General features: G+C 38.7%; 1 protein-coding gene across 1 annotated transcript; it reads right to left on the bottom strand.

The window, feature by feature from the left end:
• Positions 1–4,308: 4,308 nt before the first annotated feature.
• LOC140241673 (sperm flagellar protein 1-like) lies at positions 4,309–20,606 on the bottom strand. Its single transcript, XM_072321415.1, has 7 exons — positions 20,364–20,606; positions 14,247–14,358; positions 13,394–13,544; positions 12,551–12,620; positions 11,528–11,597; positions 10,397–10,523; positions 4,309–6,698 (listed from the first exon to the last, which is right to left on the bottom strand). Exons 1-7 carry the CDS (start codon positions 20,497–20,499, stop codon positions 6,585–6,587), a joined length of 780 nt encoding a protein of 259 aa, XP_072177516.1. The 5' UTR covers positions 20,500–20,606; the 3' UTR covers positions 4,309–6,584.
• Positions 20,607–25,824: the final 5,218 nt, after the last annotated feature.

The following is a 25,824-nucleotide window of genomic DNA, read 5'->3' as shown; positions in this document are numbered from 1 at the left end:
CAGATTTCTCCTGTAAAGTCAGTGTTCAGTGCCAAGTCCACAGGCCCAACGAGAGTCGTAAGGCTGCAGTTGCAGTCACTTCATTCATGGTGCAATGCACATGTTGCCGATATACAGCTCATTGTCACACGAGGGCCACTGTAAAGTTGATGGCATTTCAATTCATGTGTGCATTAATGTACCATAAACATTGGGGTATCTCATGGAGGTATCCAGGCAGAGCATTCCCTCAAAGTTGGTGACAGCTGTGGTCAGGATTTATTTATTTATTTATTTTTTTGTCTGTACTGGTATACATGATTGACCAGATGTTTCCAGGAGCAGTATTCACTATTAAGCAAACTATAAATTTTGTAAGCCTGATCACGAAGAGCTACAGCTGTACCTGGAGAAATTGTCAACTGGTGGACAATGGAATTTAAGGGCAAAGGGCACAGTGTACAATATGATTATCTCCCACGGATGTTCATGGCATACCCACTAGATGTAATAGCAATGTGTGAACTAGTTTAGTAGTCTTAACCCAAAGTTGCTGTTGTGTAATAAGTACATGCATATCACAATTTCGAATACATGGCAGTATATGCACACCAACAGAAGATAAAAGTCCTTGTGGAAAAATATCCAGCACAAATGTCCTGCTGAGAAGCGGGTACAGATTTTGATTTCAAAGATGACTCATTTAGATCTATTTGCCATTTACTAGATGAATAACAGTCCTCATGTACATGTGTGCTCTGTGAGATGCCACAGACATGCTGGTTTAGGTGGCAAATTGTATGCAAATAATGCACAGGTGAGAGTGCACGGCATCTCCATTAACATCACAAACTTGTGAATTTTGTGAAGCCTGTGAATTATCTATCTTTTTAAATGGGTCTACGAAATACGATGTCAGCTGGTGAAACTTTTCATTGCAATACATGTATAATGGTTCCTGAACTGCTATTCATTATTACCTTTGTGGACAAATGCCAGTCAGCTACATGTAGAACTTGCTCAAAATCTAGGACACCTGAAGGCATATTCCAAACACACTAAACACCAACTGATATAAACATGTTCCGATTAAACCATAACAGCATGTTGTATGTTTATTGTGACATCAGATCGAGTGCAGTTACGCTTTATGTTGCGCACTTTCTGCACTCCTGTGCATCAGAAAAAATCTAAAGAGCGCACACTCGACTTCTTTCAGTGCTTCTAGTAGGCTACATTCTTGAACCCATTTTGTAATAATCATTATCGGCAGCTTTGCAAGTATGTTTAACTGAGCTATGTTACCAGAGCCTTGTCAAGATAAAAGTGTGTGGACCACATTTTTGTGTTCTTCAGGCTCCAGTAGGTTAAATGTATTGCACCTATCAAAGTCATGAAAATTGTCAATAAAATTGCTGAAATTGAAGATAATGTTCAACCGTCTCATGTTTGACTCACTATGTACATGATGTAGTTGGTTTTTTTGAAAAGTCTTCACAACAGTCCGACCGTGAAGTTTTCCACTCCTAATTTCAACTCCTAATTTCAAACAAAATACACTTTGAACAAGCCCGTACTACTGTTTTACAATATTATGTTTTATTCAGTATACACTGTACAGGTACACCGTGGCAAACATCGCATCTACAAAAATAACCATTTTTTAAATACATGTATGCAGAAATGTACACCATACATGCAGATCTTCAAAATAATATATGGATGTAATTCATTTCTAGCTTTGTATAATATTTACATTTGAGCATATGTCTTTCCTACATTTACAACTCATTTTTCTGTATGTCAATTTAACTCACTAAAAACTTACATTTCATATTTCAGCACATGTAGGGCACAAACAATTTAGTTTGGCTAGGATCCCCTCTCCCCACTTTTTCAAAACTACAACATACCGGTAGTAATGAATAAATACGATATGACAAACTTGACATCTTGCAAATTCATCCACATTTGTGAGCAGCCTTCCCGAGGATATTTGCATCAGCCGGGGCTTGTTGCATAAAACTTTTTACCCGAGGAAAAACTCGGGTTGATTTTGAACAGAATTTTTCCTGTGTAAAGTCCATGGCAGAATCATACTAACCCGAGTTCTTACCAGAGTTTTTCTCAGGTTAAAAATTTTATGCAACAGGCCCCTGGTGCATTATCTCAAATGCACTGTAAATGTCCTGGAATGCATAATTGGCCCACATGAAATAAAAGTGCACAGGGGCAAATTGTGCACATATTGGCCCGAATTCACGAAGGTGGTACAAATGAAACCATGGTCTAAACCATGGACAAAAACCATGGAGCGCCAAGTGTCGCACGGAATATTTCGTTACGAAATTGATCATTTCGTCGACAAATAATGACCGTTTCGTTAACGAAATTATCATTTCGTGGACGAAATGTTCATCTAGTTACAAAATGTTGTCATTTCTTAACAAATAATCATTTCATCGACGAAATGACTGATTTCGTGACGAAATATTCCATGCGACCCTTGGCGCTTCATGGTTTTTGTCCATGGTTTAGACCATGGTTTCATTTGTACCACCTTCGTGAATTCGGGCCATTGAGTGCATTGTGATCATGGTAGTCTAGCACAAATGCAGAAGAGACCCTCCACCATTTGGTATAGCACATATACAGATATTCATGACATCACATGTGGAAGAATGCTTCAACTGGGTACAGTGCACTCCCGTTATAACGAAATGCTCGGGACCGGCAGTTTTCTTTCGTTATAACCGAACAATACAATATATAACGAAAACAAGGAAACCATGCATATATATATCATATTCTGTTTGCTGAATCCTTAGCATACACTGGAAAGCTATGTAAAATGTGCCTTGGGATTATTGTATTACTATATCAAACGCTCCCTTCAGAAACTGTGCGTGACACAAGGAGCGAACACGTAGTGATGTGAAGCATTCGCCCATGCAGAGACGCTGTAAATGCTTGTTCCGCTACGTATTTTCGAAAGCAATTCGCATTTCGTTATAACGGAGCACATTTCTCTTGTTTTTCTTTGTCTGTGGCGCTCGGAAAAGACTTCGTTATAACGGAAATTTCGCTATAACCGTGTTCGTTATAAGCGAATTTTGTACCATAGACTTTAATGGTGATAATTTTGGGACCAGAAGTTTTACTTCGTTATAACGAAATTTCGTTATAACCGTGTTCGTTGTAACAGGAGTGCACTGTACTTCAATGAAAGCAAATAATGTAAAGTAACATCACGCCAATTTAAACGATTAATCATCCTACCTCTCATTGGAGTACAGTGGACTCCTGTTATAACGAAGTCCTCGTGATGGACAGTTTTCTTTTGTTATATCGAAATTTTGTTATAACCTAACAAATAAACAATAAAAAACAGAGTGGATAATGTTGGGGCCTGCATTTTTACTTCGCTATAACCGGACTTTCGTTATACAGTGTAACCGTGTTCGTTGTAACGGAAGTGCACTGTACATGGTATATACATATCGCATAAGCTTGTTCAGTGTACTCCCGTAATAACAAAGTCGTTGGGACCGGCGATTTTCTTTTCGTATGACAAAATTTCATTATGACTGAACAGTACAGTGTAGAAAGATTATACAGATGATAATTTTGAGACCTGAATAGTGATTTCATTGTAACAAAAATTTCGCTAGAACTTATAACCATGTTTGTTATAACAGGAGTGCACTGTAACGCAAGCCAAGGATAGGCAGGGATAGTGGCAATTCAAGTGTCAACATATTTCTAATATATGCCAAATGAATACCGGGTACACATGCTATTATCAATGACTGCTGCTCTTATCATGCTGTAGATTGGTGAGACGAAAAAAAAAAAAAAGGAGGGATGTACAGTGTAGCAGACTGGTGGAACTCAATTCCTGATAAATCTGCAGATTTTGTTCTTGGTTTCCCCTCAAGCCTTGCACCCAAAAAAAAAAAAAAAAAAAAAAAAAAAGAATAATAATAAACAAATAAATAAATAATTACCCAGGGGAGGGATTTCAAAATATGGAATCCAAACAACACTACAAAACTTGAATAAATAATGACAGAAGGTGGGGAGGGGGGAGTAGGAGAGAGAAAGACAATGAAAGAGAATGGGGTACACTGGAATTGAATATGCCTGAGTAAAGCAAGACTTCACTGTTCAAAAGAACATTCACAGCTGATCTCTGAATACAGTACAGTCAAACCTGTCTTAGCGGCCACCTGTCTACAGTGGCCACTGAAAAATCCCCCCCCCCCCCCCCCCCCGAGAGAAAACCCCTGTTAAAGACCCTGTGAATAGCGGCCACCTGTCCAACGCGGCCAGCGGCCACAAATTTTGTTTCCCGCGGTGGATTTTAAACTTGTCTATAGCGGCCAAAGAGCCGATAATTCAGCATATTTTTCTGCTTTGTAGCCATGCCAGTCATTCATGGGCAACATATAGTGATCGCCAGTATTATTCGCCATCGCTGCATTCATCACTCATTCAGTCATAATAATGCAATAGTGTTTAGCTTTCTTCACGACTGTACACATGCTGATGTGCAACAATTTCATAAACACTGGCATTCTTCAACGCATGAAACACACGTGTGCATACGTACACACATAGGCATGTACATTTAAGTACTTTAATATGTATACAACGATGATACATGTACATGTAGGCAATGCACACAGAGTTGGATGACCCGTCTATAGCGGCCACCTGTCTATAGCGACCACTTTTTTCGTCTCCCTTGGGTGGCCGCTATAGACAGATTTGACTGTAGTTAACAAATAAATGTGCATGGATATGCTGAACTCACCACATTCCAAACTCGACCTGCAGTAAAAGTGCCAGTGTGTAGAGTCCACCATGCATTGAGCCGAAATCAAACATACAGATATCTACATGACCCAAAATGTCCCTATTTATAACTGTCCATCTGACATTCACTTTTCACAATTATAATCATGGTATTATGACACTAATACTGATAATGATTACATTGATCCATAAGATGAAAAACATTGATAAAATTGTTGATATGGCATTTGTATGACAAAATCAGCATGTTTGATTGAATGAGCTCCTACATATACAGCACTATGATTTTCTGCTTTACATGTTTTCATCTGATTGATTAAAGCTACAATGTATGATGCAGTAATTGCTGGTTTATATAGTTCTGTTTTATGTTGGTTAACAGAAGGGGAAAGGTGAAATTTAAAAAGAATATATATAATTGAAAAATAAAAACAAAGTTATGAAAAAAATTTGGCGATGATGTGAACTTTGGAAAGGGTGTTGCAACAGGCATGTTAAGAAACTGTTTTGTTACATGGGCATACGACTGTTTGAATACAAAATGCACACACACAATTTACAAAACTGGGGAATGAAATATTGCCATAATATTTTCTCCTAATAATGTCAACATTTATTATTAAATATACCTTATCAATGCTGCAATCGGTATGTGGCATGAATTTTTCGTGTAATGATGATAAGTACCACATATTTCAACACCTCACCTGGGGAGTACAAGCGCATATTTCATTTAATGTCCACTGCTGATCATAATGAAGACAGGTAAACATGTCCAATGAATGTCTCATATATTAAAGAAATGTCAGATTTCCCTAAATCATAAAGTCAATTTGTAACAGACTGCCTTCTCATTTCTACACTTTGACCTTGTTTACATAGCCACCTGTTTTCCTCAAATACCGGTAGAAGAGATTGTTTCCAGTTTTTCACCTCATATAAATAACTTGGGACAATATCGGCATCCCATGGAAAACATTTCATTCAATGTACAAGCAAACTTGGCACACATTTTAGACCTTTTTGATGGTTGAATCTGGAAATGCTCGGGGGAAAAAGGGGGGTCCAAGTCTCGGCAAAGGAGGGGTAGAGGGATCGAGGAAGAGGACAGTTAATTCACAGAATATTTGGCAAGTTTTCAAAAAGTTTCCTACGCATACAAACCCTGTGTACAAGCACACCTTCCATGACTTCAACAAGGCAACACTGGCAATACATAGGCCAACAAACTTTCAAACAAACTTTAGGTTCAACGAGCACTGTGCCAGAACAACAAGAATAAAAAAAAAAATATATATATAAACAAGAAAAACAGCCCTGCTTCTCTGCATGAGACATCATTTGTATTCCCACATGAATGTGATGATTGTGATTTATCTAGGATAATGCAGCATTATGACATCACCGGACTCTTGTCACCAACCGATCGTCGTCCTTCTACGGGATTTCCCCCTTTGTCACATTCTGGCAATCTTCTGCTTCGATGCCGTTCCTCATCCCGGCTATTCCCACATCTCTCACAAACTCACTCTTTCTATGAATATCTGTCAGTTAGTTTGCATCTCTCTCCCTCTCTCTCTCTCTCTCTCCCCATGTCTTTCTCTCACTTTCTTTCTCTTTCCTTCTCTTTCTCTGCATTCATTATTTCTGTCCGGCTGGATGACGATTCCTCACTTGTAGCAATAGTCTCTCAAGTGTGTTAAAGTCATTTCTGTCCTCTGCTCATGGTGGACGAGGAAATCGCGAACCCACGGCAGCGCAGAGAACCCCACCTCCCGGCGCCGCTCTCAGTAATACCCCTGCGTCTTCTGCATCCCATCTCTCCTCTTCATCAGCTCCTCGATGCGGTCGTCCTTCAGCTTCAGCAGGTGTTCTAACCGCCGCACCTTGGCTTGCAGGATCTGCTGGGACAAAGAAGCACAAGGTGGCAAAGACTTTAATAGAGACAACAACAACAGCAGCAACAGCAGCAACAACAACGACGAGGACGACGACAACAACAAGACAGCAAATTAAAGCGGTACCTACTTTATGCTTGCTGACACTCACAGCTAATTGGTTCATGACGACGACAATGAAAGGCCATTGCAATTCACTGCACTGTGTGAACGCCATGAGACAATATATGGGCTCTATCTTGATCATTTTTCTTTTTTTTTTGGGGGGGGGGATTAGGGGGATTAAGATGGGGTGGAAATGGAAATGGATGGGGACAAGTGCGAAGTTGTTGTTTTGGTTTTAATGGCGTACATCATTACAGCATTAGACTTATCACAAGAGACAAAGAAAAGCAAGTTCTTGTGGTGGTCACCTACTATGTACATTGACAGAACCTCGAGTACCCCCTATCACACCCTTAATATCATGCAAGTGTTTGACTGGCATTTAATCAACCCATCAATCTCGTCATCATTTTGAAAGTAGCATCCTAAGTTTGACTGCATATCTTACATTGGAGAAAGATTAGATGGATCTGCTTAAAATTAAAAAACAAAAGATTTGCCAATTTAAGAGAGACATACGATATATATGTGACCATGCCTCATAAAACCAACAAAAAGTCGCATGCCCTGATTTTACATGAGGACTCAAATACTAAAGGTGAAACAGGTCAACCTAGTCACTCTGGAGTTTTTTATATTTTCTGTAAGAGCAATTCTTCTCCTACATTATTCTGAAGTTTGGGATCATAAATCGAATGGGTAATTGTGTTTTCAGCAGTTTTTCTAGTACACTTTTTTGTAGAATAGTGTGATTAGGTACTTTATGTCTTAGAGCCCCTTTTCATTTCTTAAAAAACCTCAAAACACTCTTCACTTTCAACTCTAATGACTTTTGAAGGGATAATCCTAATGCTTTGAACTTTTGGTACTGGTAATAAATAGAATGTGTTTATAAAGCATGCTTAATTTCAGCTTAATCTGATTATCCCTTCATTGTTGTTGCTGAGGTGTTTGGCATCCCGTTTTTGTTGTTGTAGTTTTTTTTTTTTTTTTTTTGGTCCCATTCATTGTCCTGCTAGCACAGCTTGGTAGGATTAAGCGCTTGAATAGACCCTTTACTTCAGAGCCTCTTTTCTCAGTACACACTTTAACAGAGTGTGTGCTTTCTTTCCTTGAATTGAGTTATACATCTTATTAAAGCTTGAAATCTGCTCTTTCAAAATCTGCCCTTAACTAAAAATTCAAGTTTGGCAACTTTTGTTGATTTTGTGATGCAGAGTCACATATGATATTTTCAATTATCATCTATATAGGACGTTTTAGCGGCGCATTAAAAACGCGTATTGTAGTCCGCTCAATTTTTACCGTTCAATATCAGAGCATATTGAACGAAATGCATAGGCCAACGTATTAATTCTCCATAGGCTACCGTTGTTACTTGCCGTTCAAGATCCCACCATATTCAATTCTGTCTCGTCTTTTGCGCGAGCGCTTGCTGAATGCGCAAACGCTTGCTACTAGTGCGCGTCATTTTGTTACAATTCACAAGCATGCAAACATCTTGCTAGTTGTTTGTTTCATACGCAGTTTTAGGGGCTTCCCCTTTTCAGCGCTTGGATGTGACTGCCGAGTCAACTTCCAAGACGAGTGGAAGCCGCGTAATTTTGTGCAGTTTATGCTTGCTCTGCTTGATTGTATAGATGATAATAATTATATTGGATGGCCTTGATTCATGGAATACCAGGGAATATTGCACTCGTTAGGGTCAATATTGCACTCATCTTCGATTCGTGCAATATTGGCCCTAACTCGTGCAATATTCCCTGGTATCCCATTCATAGCCATCCAATATAATATAAATATTCAGGAAACCGCATTAAGCAGAGCATGGAATGCTTTCTCCCACCGTATGGTGATGACTGACTTCAAATTTACAAATATATCAATACATATGACTCATTGCTCTAGCCAGATCCCTGTACACAGTAATCTGCAAGAAACGTGATGGATACCATCTTTACTCAGAAAAAGACACAGAATTTCTGGGAATATATTCATCTCTGAAAAGAGTGGGATATTTTGATCACAGTATAGCGACAGACGATGCAATGCAGGATATCATCTGCTGTATGCTTTACACATTTGTATTTTCTCTTGTTTCATTTTATAAATAGGTAAAGAACTTGTAAAGAGTAAAGATATGTAAATGCTTTAGTCCAATAGTATTTCTACATTTTAACTTTGTTTTCCATTTTCTATTTTCGAGTGAAGGAAACTAGGAAAAGAAAAGAAATCAAAACAAATCTATCTTACTCTGTGTATGAGACAGTAACAGGCATAATGCCAAACCCTAAAGTAAACACAATGAAGAGACTTCGTTAAGATATGGTGTCAAAGACAAGGGCAAGTGTCGGGGTCAAATTTTCTGCGGTTTAATAACAGACCTTGAACTTCAATCATCTTGGTCAATACACAGTGTTAAATTTAAATACATATCAACGCAAGTTGGCAGAAACTGGGACAAAGAAGGAATGAGTTCACAATATATCCTGTTCATACTGCTTGTATTCTACCCTCTCCCCTGACCAATGTTACAAGAACACAGAAAAAGCCAGTGTTATGGCTATTCTATTCTGAGTTTCAATAAATAAGGTAGATACAGCATCTATATTTAGGATTTTGTGTTTTTGTGGTGGTGGTGGTTGTTGTTGGGGTTTTTGTACCACTGGGTAGATGCACCTTACATATACAATGCTAAAGATATCTACAGTGCTTGCTAAACAACTCCAATGGGGGAAATGCTCTTGTGAGACGGAACGTTTATTTTCACAACAATAAAGGACTTACAATTCCAGGTGCTATGAGTTGCTCACAATAATTTGGTGCAGTAGAATTACAAATTATGTTTTCACTGACTCCCTCTGTTAGCATTAACCGTGTTTGATGATTGACCTCTAAGAGGGCAGCATTGTAGCTTTACATTTCTTGTAAAAGATATTATGATACTGATTCAGTGATTGCAGACATACAGTGAGAACTCCTTGGTGAAGTTGGAGGAAAATTGGACAAATCGTTCAAACTTAACATATTTTCAAACTTTTGAATATATCCAATTGCTGTCATTGCCGGATTAAATGGCTACAAGAATTTGTGATATCACAGCAGTGAAACGACATAGAGAAAATATATAGGGAATTCCACAAAATGCAATTTTGCGTGAAAACCACACATTTCCGCGACTTATAACTGAAAGGTAAAGTATGTGACTTCCTAGCTCACTTGACAATTTACAGAGGGCAACCATTACTGCCCATGTGTAAAACTGCAACCAAGTTCACAAAGTGCAAACAGACACTGAATGATGGACATCAATCTATTCCAATAATATATCTCAACTGAAAAGGCCAATCTAGAGGGTCGATTTAATACTCTCCCTCCCCACATCTTCGCATCACAGTTCCACATGAACACATATCTGTGTATGCACTGTACTGGTCAGCATTCTGATTATTCATGAATTTTTATATGCAAGTTGACATTTTGTAAATAATATTTGGACTAAATTGATGATTTGGTGACTGTTTCTTTGTAAGTTTGCTTGGTTAATTTTCTGTTTTGTTGTTGCAGTTGTGCTTTTTTTTTTCTTTCAAAATTACCTGAACTGTTTCCTGTGACGCCAGCAGAGCTTGCTCTTTCTGCTCTATAACCATCCGTACTGCTGGGGGGAGTTCTGGCTCAATGCCACCGTTGAACTGTTGCCTGTATGATGCTCCACGTGGATCGCTGTTAACATAGACAACCCATCAAAACAAAAATGTCAAAGAGGGGGCTGGGTTGCAAACATCAGTGTTTAATAGCCAAGACTATATTAAGATTTGTCCAGAATATTTCTAACTATAACATACATACCCTCTGTAGTTTGTTTGTTTAGGACTTGAAAAACTGGAATATGGCTCTTCTTGCCATACATCTCCATACCTCTCGATAACAAGCAAGAAATAACTAAATATTTCTGTCAATGCAAAGATTTTGAAAAGGAATTCAACGCAACTTCTAACAAAGTGGCTTCTCTACTTCCAATCCATGAAAGCCTGTCTTTATTCGTTCACAGGCCTGTTTATCCTTGCTCATCATGAATGTTGCAGATACAACCTGTAGATTCATACCATGCTGCCTGGTCTGAAAAGATTAATGTTGGCTGCCTATTTGAATCTCACTTTCCTTACATGAATATCTAAACATAAAGCAATGAATGCTATGAAAAATGAACAATCTCTCCATCAGCAATTAGGCCTAACCACACCAGAGTAGACAGTGACTGCACAATTGAGGGGCTTTTTATGGCTCTGTAATCAAAGAAACAAGAACCGCAATCACAACAGCAAAAGACTGTGAAGTCTTTGCGATCTTTTGTCGTCCGTTCACACTGATAGCTTTGGATCACTAGTACGCGTGCACAAAAAAGAAGAGTATACTGGTGGACTGGTCACGTGACAAACTTTGCGAAGTTTTAGTTTTTGGCATTTACACTGGCAAAAGATCAAGAAGTTTGGCAAGTGTAGGGGGAAATATCCTTAGTTTGAGTACCGGGTAGGAAGTTTCGCGAGAAGTTTTATGGAAAATTTGCGGTCACACCGGTAAAAGACTGAGATTTAAGAGATCACGATCTTAAACTTTGCAATCTTTTACCACTGTAACAGTGGCTAGTTTACTAGAGATTGAATGTGAAACTGAATATAAAATTCTGCATCTAAGTCATGTTACAGAAGTTTGCGAAGCTGTCTTACCCTTGCGGTGGATGTAAGACTACCGGAGCCTTGGGTCCGGCAGCTGGCGCCTTAGGTGGTCTGCCCATCCCTGTGAGTGGTACAAGCAATGCAAGGAAAAACACATATTGACAAGATGGTACATTTCCTTTGTCAGGTACTGGGATAGTGGAGATTTTTGCGTTAAGATTTTTGCATATTTTGCAAAAGCAGAAACCAGCACGAAAATAAAAGCACCTAAATATTTTTGCTTGCTTTATGTTCCTGTAGTTCATGTTTTGATTTTGCAGAATAAAAAACTCATGAAACTCATCTTACCCTGCCAGCGCGAAAATCACTTGCACAAAAATATCCACTTTTACAGTATATGGAATGTATCCCTGATTGCTGATTCATGAGCAATATTGCTAGATGTGGACAAAAAAGTCATTCCAACCTTTGGATTTTACTTGCTATGAAAAACTAAAACTACGTGCTGTCCCTTGTTTTTGTCCACACATCGGGCTTCATGTATAACAAAATTTTGATTTTTTTTTTTTTTTTTTTTCAGTGGGGAGGGGGATCTTGAAAGGAGGTTGGCAATACTTGTAGACGGAAGGTATAAACAATGTCCAGGACAATCATCACCACCAACTGGAAAACACAAGTTGCCCTTATTGAAGATGCAAACCAACTCATAACGTTGCATCACGATAAAGAGCATTTCTGCATCAACCCACATTACCCTGTTAACTGCACGACTCTGAAATCTCCATTTACAGTACATGTGGCTTTGCAGGTTACAGTAGGCAATGGATTAACTGAAGTGGTGTGATGAATGAGCACTCTTTTGTAAAGGAATTTATGACATGTCCACAATACTCTCGGTTCTCTAAATAGAATGCTGCAAATACTAAATGTTGCATCCTAGGAAACTGTCACATAGAGAAAACCTCCCTAAACGTCAGTTAAAGTTCCCTTGTGAAGCAAAGTCCGCAATGTCCTACTCTCTTGTTAGTCAAGAGCAATAGATCAGAGGCCTTCTGACTTCATAGATTCTCTTACCAATGCGATTCCCTTTTGGTGGTTGGGATCCCACCTCCTGTCCATCAAGGTAACCATCTGGAGACATCTCCTGGTTTGAGAGGGGAAGGAAGTTTAGCAGGTACAAGTACACTGTATACTACACAGTATAAAGACTTCTATGCATTTAGACAGCACTACACTTGTAAAGATACGTCTCACTCCTACTGTTTTTGACATGAAAATGCCTCTAAAGTCTGAATACTAAGAACATTCCTAAACAAACACACAAGTCTTCTCTGTGAATTGCCAGTATCTCTTTCTCTTATTACATTTTCTCCTTTCTAGTCAGCATACTCATTGTTGTAACTACTGATCTTCATTCTGGTGAACAATTTTCCCATTTGTGCACATTTGTGTCATTAATACTTTCTCAGTGGGAACCCTTATAGGAAAATTAATAGATGGTGACCAAAGTTTTCTGAGAAGTAGGTTCAGATTCAAAGACTTCAAACTGTTTCCAGAAAGTGTGAACTGTCATACCAAAATAATGGTGTACTAGAAAGGGTATCATTTAACTACACCACATCCGTTTGCCTTGCTTATTAATTTCTTCCTTTCATAGGTCTCTCAAAAACTGAACAATCAGTGTGCAAGTACATGTACAACGTAGCTAACCTTCCTTATTTTACGCATCCCTTTGAATATGACCAGTACAACCCATGGTTTGTGAGAATTGAGCATACAGTGTAAAAATACATGGCCTCACCCTAGAGAACTTGCTGTAACTCTTCACTTGCTGCTTTTTAGCAAAATTTTGCCCTCTCCTGTAAGAGCGCTCCTTAAAACAAACAAACAAACAAACAAACAAACAAACTCACTCACCTTTTGTGGATTGCTCTTGCGCTTCATGAGGAAGATGTCAATTTTCTGCCTGACCTGCCACAAGACATTTTCTATGACGCCCGGCTTGACGTTGACTACACTGTTGACCACATGGTCGGGAACCGAGAAGTGAAATTTGCACAAAACCTTTCTGCAGTGGAAATAAATAAAACAAAAACAAAAACAAAGAAACATGACCCCCTGTACATCTGTTTCTTTTTCTCCTTCAAGCTGTTACAAGAGTCGAAGACATTTCACATGTACATCAGCCACCTAATGGCAATACTTGATAATGGACAGATATCCTCCTATAGCTCTTTATCTCACATCAACTCATTAGAAACCAGCCTGTTTATGTAAGAGGCAATACTATTCTAGCTTTACAGCATGCATGTTGAGATCCATCATATTCTCACATTGCTAGTTTTCACTTTTCCTGTAACAACATCATCACAATAATGGATGCACCACTGTTTCATTAAATGCACTTTTTTCCAGCACAATATCCTCAATGACTGGTGTTTACGAGTACGGCGGATTGGTATCACATCAAAATGTATACTAGTGTGTATGCACATGTACTAGTATACATCTTCATGGGTACATTCATGTAAAAAAACAAAAACAAAAAGTGCCAGTCTACTGAGGAAACATGAATTCCACTTTTGTTCATCACTTCATAAATTACATTTATCTAGAACTATTTCATTCTTGTCTTTAAAATGAACTTTGAGGATAGAATTAGTGTTAACTTGATACCATTTGAAAATTCCTGCTCCATGTAGGACTTGCAGGACTTGCTTTCTAAAGATATTTGACAACAGAAACTTCATGATTACTACCCGAGACTAACCGGTTTAGCGTTTTCCAGTTGTCTTTCTTCTGCTTGGTGGAGCTGGCCGGCGTGTAGTTGTGGAGTTCTACAAGTCTTGGTAAGAAGTGTGCGACTACCTCTGCCATTAAAACTGAAAAAAAAAAGAGAAGAAAAGAACACACTCAAAGTCAGTAGGTTGAATTCTGGAGCAAAGTGAGTGCTGTACCTAGTGTGTCAAATACCCAGAATGGGAATCTTTAGGGCAAACATGATCTTGTAACACAGACTCTATTACTAGGAGTCTGGGCTATCCTTGGTTTTAATAGCCGGAGTCCACTATCATCAGTATACACTCTCAGAAGTCTGAGCCATAAACATTGGGCAGTATGCATAAAAACTAGCAACTGCTTGCAAGCATATTTGCTTCAAGCATGGGCACAAGCTTGTCAAGCAAAAGATCAATTGCTTAAATCCATACATGCATAACCTTTTGCTTACAAGTACTGGTATTAAATCTTTTGCTTGCCCTGCACAAGTAATTGCATGCGATTTCAACAAAAGGGGTGTCACGCCTGTGCAAACACAAGAACAATGGCTGGTTTGATAGGATGTATTTGCAGGGAGGTGCTTAGAGAAGGAGAGACAACTACTGCTCTCCTTTGAAGTCATGCGCGGCGCCGCCGAGAAGTTATGCGTTCAACTACAGGTGTTACCCATGTGCTTTGACAAAAGAGAGCATCAATAATCAGGACTAGCGCTCTCACATCTAGAAATACTTGCCCCTACTGCAATTCGCTCTCTCTTTCAATGTGATGGCAACAATGAATTTGTGTAACTTGAATTGAAGCAGCGAACCAAAACGCAGTGTAAAACTAACAATTTTAACAGCAAATAGTTTAAAAGCACGCTGGAATACGCTTTAGCGGAGTACTGTTTTTGAAAGATCAAACAAGGAAAAGTAGAAATTACGCAGTGCGTAATATATGTCCCCGCCAGAAGTAGCATTTTGTAACAAAATGTGCAATATAGGTAAAAAATCAAGGTCAAAGGTCAAAGAAGTCAAAGGTCAAAATTCTGTGTACAGGTTTTGAAGCCCTCACCTAGTGCCATCACATAAAGCAAATGGAATCGAAATTGGGTTAGAAATGGCGAAGGAGTAGCATTTTGTAGCCAATGTACAATATAGGTCAAAAATCAAGGTCAAGGGTCAAAGAAGACAAAGGTCAAAATTCTGTGTAAAAGTTTTGAAGCCCTCACCTAGTGCTATCACATAAAGCAAACGGAATCGAAATTGGGTTAGAAATGGCGAAGGAGTAGCATTTTGTAGCAAAATGCACAATATAGGTCAAAAATCAAGGTCAAAGGTCAAAGAAGTCAAAGGTCAAAATTCTGTGTAGAAGTTTTGAAGCCCTCAACTAGTGCCATCATGTAAAGCAAACGGAATCGAAATCGGGTTAGAAATGGCGAAGGAGTAGCATTTTGTAGCAAAATGTACAATATAGGTCAAAAATCAAGGTCAAAGGTCAAAGAAGTCAAAGGTCAAAATTCTGTGTAGAAGTTTTGAAGCCCTCACCTAGTGCCATCACATAAAGCAAACGGAATCGAACTCGGGTTAGAAATGGCGAAGGAGTAGCATTTTGTAGCAAAATGTACAATATAGGTCAAAGGTCAAGGTCAAAGGTCACAACTGAAATTCTGCGTAGAAGTTTTAAAGCTCCCATGTAGTGCTATCATATAAAGCAAACAGAATCAAAATTGGCTCATAAATGACAGAGAAGTAGCAAATTGAACATTTTGATCACACACGGACGCACACACGGACGGACGCACGGACGCACAGACACACACACGTACGGAGCCCGTTTCATAGTTCCCTGCTCGAACTCGTTCGGCGGGGACAAATATCCCAGATTAAAAGATAAAAAAACTAACATGCACAATTATGCGCATTATAGAAAAATATTAGGTTTTTAAGAGGGCCTAATTTTCATTTCATTTTGATTTGCGCATTACGAAGAAACTAGAAATACATGTTTATAATATTGAATTCTTTCCTAAACTATTCTAAATCAATTCGAGTATTTCATTTAAAATCTTACGGTGAAATAAAACTTGCAATTCAACGAAAGGTGAAATGCATTCTTCGTCTCCGAACTTCGTCTTGCAAACCAGAGCGGCGCCGAGCATGACTTCAAAGCGTAATGGAATGCTAGACATCCCATTGTAACGCCTTGAACCCAAACATGTGTTTGCATGAATTACGAAGAGTTGCCACTCCATCTCTGTAACACCTCCCTGGTATTTGCAACGGCATGTGTGTGCTGTGTGCAAACTATATGAAAAACATTTCCTGACATGGCAGAACTATAAAATGACACTCAAATGCACACACACACACACCTACACACAGAATTGTACTGGCTGATTCCCATCACTTCCCCAACTGCTGCTAAATAGCATTAGCAGCCTGCAGATCTGCCAGATAGCACGTGGAGAGAGGTCTCTGCATGTCACACTTCCTACCCGTTTCTCATCACATTTTGCGTGCTAACCACGGGAAATTCCCCTTGCTGAAACAAAAGAGTTTTGGATACATTATTCTTATTCTTAGGAGAAATTTCTTGTTGATTTATACCACTCCTGCACAACATAGGCCTAAAATTTCCTTTACAAGTATGAAAATGATGCTTTTAATAAAAGCAAATGTTCCACCCAAGCAAAAGCTCAAGCCCGTTTTACAGAACTTGGAAAAACATAAGCAATTGTTAGCGAGAACAAGCATTTCTTAAGCAAAAGGTCTGTTAATTGTGTTATGCATTGTCTAGGGTCTACATTTTTAAGCAAATGCTTTCTAAGCAATTGCTTGTGCTTGGTAGCAAAATTGCTAAAGCTTTCGCTCGCAAGCAATTCCTAATTTTTATGCATACAGATTCAAGCAAAAAAAAAGGCTCACTCAAGCAATTGCTACAGTGCACTCCCGTTATAACAAAATGCTCGGGACCAGCCGTTTTCTTTCGTTATAACGAAATTTCGTTATAACTGAACAAATACAATATATAACAAAAACAAGGTAACCACCACGCATATATCATATGTCTGTTGAATACTCATCATACACTGGAAAGCTATGTGAAATGGGATGGTACCTTTTTAATTTCGTTTGGATATTACTTTTAAAAGAGAGCATAAAGGAAATAATAGTTTAGGATTCTGTTACAGGTCGCTATTCCAAAGATTCGTTTCTTTCTAAAGTTCGTTACTCCGAAAGACTCTTTGTTCCGAAGTTTCTCCATTCCCGGGAATCCAAAGGTTTGTTCATTATTTTGAAGCTTCTCTCTTCCGACGATTCATTATTCCGAAAGTTCATAATTTAGATGTAAATATATTGTTCGTTTTCTGAAGGCTCGTTGATCGGAAAATGAAATGAATTTCGTCATTCCGAAGGTTTGTAAATGAAAAAAATGAGAATGGTTCACTGTTCTGAAGGTTTTTTAATCCGACAATGAAATAAGGTTTGTTATTCCGAAGAAGGTTTGTAAATAATTTTTTTTTTAAATGAGAAAGATTAGTTATTTCGTAGGTTCGGTTATCTTAAAACGATTATGAAGTTTGCAATTCCAAAGTTTTGTTACTGGACACACCTTTTTCACCTTTGGATTAACGAAACTTTTTTTTAATGTTCCGATTAACGAAAGTTTAGAATTCCTATCATTTTCTGACAAACGAACCGTCGTAATAAGAACCATATCTCATTGACGGTTTAACGAACTTTAGTAATAACGAACTGTTTGAATACTGCCAAAATGTTCGTTATAACAAACCCTATTTCATTTCTGAACCAACGGACATGTACAATGTAGGTGTATAAGAATCTGTGTGTTTTATAATAAAGTACCTTCGAAACAATAAAACGAACCTTGTTTCATTTCAGATTATTGTATTACAATAATGCAAGTCCCCCTCGGAAACTATGCAGGACACAAGGAGTGAACACGTACAAAGTGATGTGAAGCGTTCGCCCATGCAGAGACGCTATACATGCTTGTTCTGCTACGTATTTTCGGAAGCGATTCGCATTTCGTTATACTACGGAGCACATTTCTTTTGTTTTTCTTTGTTAGTGGTGCTGAGAAAGATTTCATTATAATGAAAATTTTGTTGTAGATCTAACCGTGTTCATTATAAGCGAATTTTGTACCATAGACTTCAATGGCGATAATTTTGGGACCAGAAGTTTTACTTCATTATTTCGTTATAACCGTGTTCGCATAGCGGGAGTCCACTGTAGCCGTGTAGGCCCCTACTGATACTTTTCATGCATATGTACAATACAGCCCAATTTGTAGAGAAACAAGACACGTTTTACCGTCTGATAATTGGTCTACTGTACTATTGTAGAACTTCTGTTAGACAAGATTAGTAACCTAGACTAGTAACGTGTGTCTAATCTCTTTCTCCATGATGGATACCACTTCAGCACAGGCATAGGTACGGACTATGAAAAGCCAAATAGGATTAGGGTTAGGGTTATAGGGTTAGGGTTAGGGTTTTAAGGTTAGGGTTAGGGTTTTAAGGTTAGGGTTAGGGTTAGGGTTAGGGTTTAGGGTTAGGGTTTAGGGTTAGGGTTAGGGTTTAGGTTAGGGTTAGGGTTATGGTGAAACCATTTTGGCTTTCCATATTCCGTATCTATGCCTGTGCTGAAGTTAGTAGCCCAAAATAATTTAGACCCCTAAAACCCAGGATAGCCGGATACGCTTACCGGTCATAACGTCCCCACGTCAAAACGTCCCCGAGCCAAAACGTCCTCGGGTACGACCAAAACGTCCCCGGGCCCAGCTGGCACCAAAACGTCCTCGGGTCAAAATGTTCTATGTCATAAATTTTTATAAAATCTAAGTATCACTTATCAATTCAGAACGGTAAATGTGAAGAAATTTTGTTATTTAGAGCAGCATTTAGGTGGCTCGCTGCTAGCTAGCTGTGCTGCCGTGCGCGCTGTCTGCTCCTATGCAACGCGAATTCGATGCAACGCAGTGATCGCCGAGTAGTTGCGATCAAGATTATTCCCATCAGTAGATAAGTGACAAAAAAAAAAAAAAAAAAACGGTGAAAATTCCATTTCTAGAATCTCACTCAGATGCAAGTATTTAGGTTACTGGATAACTAGGGTGAGTTTGTGCATGTTTGGAGGTCATTCGACAAACAGGTGCGAAAGTACACTAGCGCCCATATGCGCCAGAGTGTATTTTCTTCATGCATTTCTATTGCTACTCCGCTGGATTATGCACCATGCATATAGAATCGCCGCTGCAAGACGAGACCCTCCGCCCGTTGGCCTGGGCCGGCCGGCCGGCCTGGCATGCAAGAGGAGGCAGAGCGGGGATCGGACTGACGTTTTGACCCACAGAGCACGCGCGGACAAAAGCGGGGACGTTCTGGTACTTGACCTGGGGACGTTTTGGTTGGAACACGGCGGGGACGTTTTGACCCGGGGACGTTTTGACCGGATTCGCCGGATACCTAACCTTCATTCAGTTTAACTAGCTCAACTGTTAGACTACATCATCTAGAATCTACATGAAGATTATGTTTTGATTTTGTCCTTCAGGACAAGGAAAAATACTCTTGCCCAGCATATCAAACATTCCTGCCCATAAAAGCCATATTTTCAACAACTTAGTAGGCCCCTATATAAGTTGTAACTGTTAGTGTTACCTCGTGTTGAATGTAGGCGCAAGCCCGCGAAGAAATGTATCTTAGTCTAACGTTAGATTTGAATATCTAGATCTACCTAGGTTGACTCTAACGTTAGAAATATACTAGACGGGTCTAACGTTAGGTCTACTTAAACTGCCTGTTCAATGACAACTAAACATGCTGAAGTTTGAGGTAGTGGGCGTTTGCTCGCAGAGATGGGAATGGGTCGGGCAAAGAGCTAAAACCCTGCAGCATGCCGGCCGTGCAGGCTCACAGCCACTACGCCAACCCCTTTATTGCCTGGCTTCGTTCGGAAGCGGACCCAGAGCTCTCGCCGAAGGACAGCGCGCGGTGAGCGAACCGCAGCTGTCGGTCATGTTGTTATCGTCAAGCTGCGTGTGATTCATGAACGCGAGCGACAGGTTGTATTCTGTGTGTGTACACGTAGGCCTAGCCTACCTCCATCGCTGAAGTCTCTGCCGACGTTTCTCTTTGGTCTTGTCAGCGGAATTTCATCCAACCACGAATATAGATCCTCTAACTGATCTTGCTCTAGTTGAATCATTTTCACTGGGGATGATTCTTCCTCGGTCATTTGGAGAAAAAGTAGGCTCAAATCCCGGGGATGAATACAGTTTGGTTGTCCTCCCTGTCACAGGTATTCGGTTCACGCGCACGATCTCAAGCTTCACGTCGCCATGATTGTTGTTAGCCAAAACAATGACGTCACAGCGAGGAAAATTAAAGGCTCTGAAACTACGGGTCGGTGTACTGTATGTCGTACATGTACTGTAGTCCGTCCGGAGAAACACTCTGAGGGACCATATCTCCGGGTCCAATTTTAGGATATTATGTCCTAGGATCGAATGTCCTCACTTTGGATGGTTCAGCTAAGTAAAGTAAAAGAAGATGACGAAGACAAATAAAATGTTCTCCACTCGCTGTTTCATTCGAGGTGCCGAAAAGAAAACCTTGATTACTTTGACTTCTGCAATAAAATATCCCCGTGAACTTTTCATCATTTATAATCGCTGTTATCACTGCTCTAGCTCAGAACCATTGTCATGGCTATCGTCATCGTCATCATCAAAATATATCGTCACAAAATTATTACGTTATTAATTACCTTGTTGCCATCTATGCATAGACTGAACAACTACTGATTCTCCGTTTCTTTAAAGTAGGCATATACAATATGCCTCCCCCTCCCCCCCCCAAAAAAAAACAACAACAAACAAACAACACATCAAAAACACACAAATACCATCGGAAATCCGCATTGATAACTTTCAATATGATCAAACTGCATGAATGCTATTTCAGGGTCTAAAAATACAACATCTTACCCATACTTTGCAGAAAACCCCATTCACTTTGGTTAGATTGTCACCACGGAGAAATGTGGATCGTTGTAAAGCATGTCATGGGTCTGTTTTTCCAAGTTTAGCACTTAGATGCTCTTGGGAATGGACAGAACTTGGAGGAAAGGGATTCCTGACATGTTCTTTAAAGATCCTCATTTCTCTTTGACCACTGAAGCAAATCGGATGGGGTTTTCTGTAAAATGTGGGTAATGAGTTATACTTTTATACCCTGAAATTATACTTGGATTAATTCACTATATTTAGAGTCATCGTTGCGGAGGGTCCCGTTGTATTCTCTCTTTTTTTTTTATGGGGGGTGGGGACATAATACGGTACATGACTTTCTTATCAGTGACAGAAATAAAGGTGTATATTGTGTCATCTTACATCCCTTTTAACAAATAATATATAATATAATATAATATAATATAATATAATATAATATAATATAATATAATATATTATGTGATATGATACGATATGATATAATATAATTCTATATACTATAATATATAATATAATATAATATAATATAATATAATATAATATAATATAATATAATATAATATAATATAATATAATATAATATAATATAATATAATATAATGTATATGAGATATTCATATAGCGCTAACATGTTTCGAAGGGCTTTATACATTTGTCAAAACAAACAAACATATAAATCATCTTCGAATACAAATAATCAACTATACATAATCATCATTTCTGTTCCAGACATAAATGGGTTTTGAGTTTCTTTTTGAAAACGTCAATGGAGGTGGAGGACTGAATATGAGTAGGGAGGTTGTTCCAAAGAAGGGGGCAAAAACGGACAAATAGGTTGAATAGTACCGCAAGGCGTTCTTTTTTTATTTGTTTTTTGTTTTTGTGTTTTGTGTTTTTTCCTTCTTTTTCCAAATTAATTTTGTCACCTGATACAAAATGCTTAGTTGTCTTATAATTGAGAAACATGAACTAACAAAGGAAACAAAAAAAAAAAGACATTCGTCTATCAGAGTGAAAGCAATGCTCGTAATGAGGAGGTGACAGTGTATGCTCCATATAGAGTGGGTAAGAATGGGTGCACGCGTAGAGTTGTAGAGGATTTTGATATTTTACTCTTAAATGATGTCAAGTGCAGTACTGGATGGTGATTGTCAACTGCACGCTGGATGATTTATTCTGTATCAAACGTTTACTGCACATTTCCTCTCATGCGCCGATATCTCCCGATGTCGCTTAGCCACGCTCCCATCATGCCCCATGAGCGAAATTTATGGCTGTTTGTGGAAAGTTCGTTCAACTGATCTGAATTTCACAGATACGAATACTTTTCTGTATTCGTGAGGGGGTGGAGAAAGTTCCGGTGTTATTAGATTTTAGCGGTTAAGTGATGCGATTTGGAGGACAAGATTTCTAAATCCTATACCCATTATATTATACCCCGTCCGTTCTTTGTTATTTTCCAGAGTTCCTAACAGCCTCAAGTGTGATTAAAAGAAGAAGAAGAAAAATGTCAGGTAAGTGTAAAAAAATATACAGTTTTATGACGTCCAAGCTTTTGAACGATATTTTCCCGCGGTAAAAACATGATAGATAGTTTTGCTATATGTTTGTCTTTCATGTGAACGCATTGTTTGTTTAGTTCGTTTTCGTTTCGTAAGAATGGGTACTTCTTACATACATGTATGTATTCTAAATTACGCCTGGTGATTATCCACACCGGGATGATAGCCCTTCTTTGTCAGTTTTGAAAATTTATCAGAAAAAATGGACAGTATTATGCTTATTATTTGGCATCAGATGACATACTCATTGCTTTAAAAGGATCAACAATAGATAATATTTCAATGGAGGAAACGTTATGTGAGCTACTTGCTGAAAGCAAACTTGTTGATAGTAAGCCTGGTGACGAGGTTGGTCAGACCCACAAAGTGGACCACTACCGGGTTTAAAAAAAAAAAAATCCTTCCAAACCAATCAATATTAATATTTTTGAAATGACCTCATCTGTCAATCATTGCTAAAGTACTGAAACGAAATGTTTAACAAAAGACATTGGAATGCACCTTCCCCTCGACTCAGCATAACTTACATGTTCCCTCGCCATGTCTTTTGTTAGTCACTGACAGAGTTATGCTGAGTCGAGAGGAAGGTGCATTCCAATGTCTTTTGTTAAACATTTCAGTACTTTAGCAATGATTGACAGATGAGGTCATCTCAAGAATATCAATATTAATTGGTTTGGAAGGATTTATTGTGGGCATTTCCAAGTAATCTGAAGAAAAATAGAAGAAAAAATCGTTAAAAATATATGGAATGTTTTTAGATATTCGTTTCACCGCAAAAGTGATGTTGAGGGTATCATAAATCAACACAAATCAACGTGCATTTGGATTTCAGGGCCCCTTTAAGGCTCTGAATGAAACGACGAGGAGAATATAATCGAGATGACGATTTGAGAGAGAATTCGTAGAATCATCTTGAGACTCCGGGCTTGCGACTAAACAATAAAGAAGTGCAAGGTCGCTTTGTTTCTATGATCAACTTTAAATAAATGATAAAATGTGGATTTCTGCGACTCGGCAGAAGCAGGACATCGGACATTATCATCGTTTAACATTGTTTAAAAGAAAAAAGTATGATTGACGGTACCAATCATTACATATTATGTAGCTTTCATGAACGTTTCAGGCGTAGTGCAGATAACGATCAGCTTTTGAATCGTTATAAAGAGCTCGGTCGTAAAACTTTTCTAGAAAAATGTACGTGGCGATTGCTTTTGAAATGCTATTCATAACAGCTCAGTCTAAGCAACGTCTATACAGTGCCAGTAAGATAGTGAAATTGCAAACCTCTGATCAATTAATGTTGTATATAGCTGAAGTATGTTTTCATGTCTTGAATATATATATATATATATATATATATATATATATATATATCAAAGTTGGCTAATGTTGAAATCATTACACCTAGTAAATTCATGTTCATGTATCTGAATGAAAGGAGTTGCCCTTCTTGAAGAGAAACTTGGAAGAGAATATTCAAGTAATCTCCATGATAATATGATACAAAACTACCCTTGGCGTTTTCCGAGAAAAATGTTCAAATTGTTCAATCATGGAACTCCTTTACAAGGGTCAGTGGCGTATGTAGGGAAAACGGCGCCCGGGGCAAGCGCGGAAATCTACGCCCCTAATTTCTGAAAAAGTGTTCAACTCCAACCCCATCCCGGAACGGTAGGGACTTATATGCTTTTTCATAATATATCCTTTTTCAAGCACTTAAAAGGGGTCTTTTGAGAGTGATTTAAATGTAATAAATTGTGATAAATTTTGGCGAGCGAGCGCAGCGAGCGAGCCGAAAATTTTTGTATTTCAGCTTACAAAACATGGAATTCTTGTCATTTTTTGCTTACTAAATCTTACAATTCTAATCAAGATATAGTGACGGCCTTATAGATAACGATTTATACCAACAAACTAAAATACTCCAACTTAGTACGCGCGAGTGAGCCGAAATTTGTATATTTTCGCGTCATCATCACGTTTTGTTCTTATCTTTTTTTGTGACAAATTTTGACGAGCGAGCGCAGCGAGCGAGCCGAAAAATTTTTGTATTTCAGCTTACAAAACTAATAGATAACCTAACGATTTATACCAACAAACTGAGGACTTGGAAAAAATACTCTAAATTACTACGCGCGAGTGAGCCGAAATTTGTAATCTCCGCGTCATCATCACATTTTGTTCTTATCTTTTTTTGTGACAAATTTTGGCGAGCGAGCGCAGCGAGCGAGCCGAAAAATTTTTGTATTTCAGCTTACAAAACTAATAGATAACCTAACGATTTATACTAACAAACTGAGGACTTGAAAAATACTCTAAATTACTACGCGCGAGTGAGCCGAAATTTGTATATTTCCGCGTCATCATCACGTTTTGTTCTTATCTTCTTCTTTTTTTTTTGATAAATTTTGGCGAGCGAGCGCAGCGAGCGAGCCGAAAAATATTTGTATTTCAGCTTACAAAACAAGCAATTCTTGTCATTTTTTGTTTATTAAATCTTACAATTCTAATCAAGATATAGTGACGGCCTTAATAGATACGATTTATACGAACAAACTGAGGACTTGAATTAGTACGAGCGAGTGAGCCGAAATTTGTATATTTGCGCGTCATCATTACGTTTTGTTCTTATCTTGTTTGATTTTTTGTGCCCCCCCCCCCCCCCCCATGTTCGAAACCGTTAGCGCCCTGCTTTGATCCAATCGGCGATCGCTTCAGAACGAATAAAGTCGGTGTAACATTTTGCCTGCTAAATATAAAATGTGTGAACACAATATACATTGTCATTTTGTCCGCATCATCATCATGTTTTGTTTTTATCTTGTTTGATTTGGTTTTCTGCCCCCTACCTCCTCCCCCCCCCCCCCCCCCCCCCCCGGTCCGGGCGAGGGTTTTTTTCTTCTTCTTTTTTTTCTTCTTCTTCTTCCTTTTCTTCCCCCCCCCCTTTTTTTTTTCTTTTTTTCTTCTTCTTTCTCGTTTTTTTTT

The sequence above is a fragment of the Diadema setosum genome, chromosome 18, assembly GCF_964275005.1.
Source record: "Diadema setosum chromosome 18, eeDiaSeto1, whole genome shotgun sequence".
NCBI classification, from domain to species: domain Eukaryota; kingdom Metazoa; phylum Echinodermata; class Echinoidea; order Diadematoida; family Diadematidae; genus Diadema; species Diadema setosum.
This window is presented reverse-complemented; position numbering and strand designations above follow the sequence as displayed.

Bases quoted from the DNA above. Each gene is read 5' to 3' on its own strand.
- LOC140241673 (XM_072321415.1), bottom strand. From the start codon at position 20,499: ATGACCGAGGAAGAATCATCCCCAGTGAAAATGATTCAACTAGAGCAA. The intron at 12,621-13,393 runs GTGAGTGAGTTT...CTCTCAAACCAG, and splicing joins GCAAGAGCAATCCACAAAAG to GAGATGTCTCCAGATGGTTA. The intron at 10,524-11,527 runs GTAAGACAGCTT...CTATGTTAACAG, and splicing joins GTCTTACATCCACCGCAAGG to CGATCCACGTGGAGCATCAT.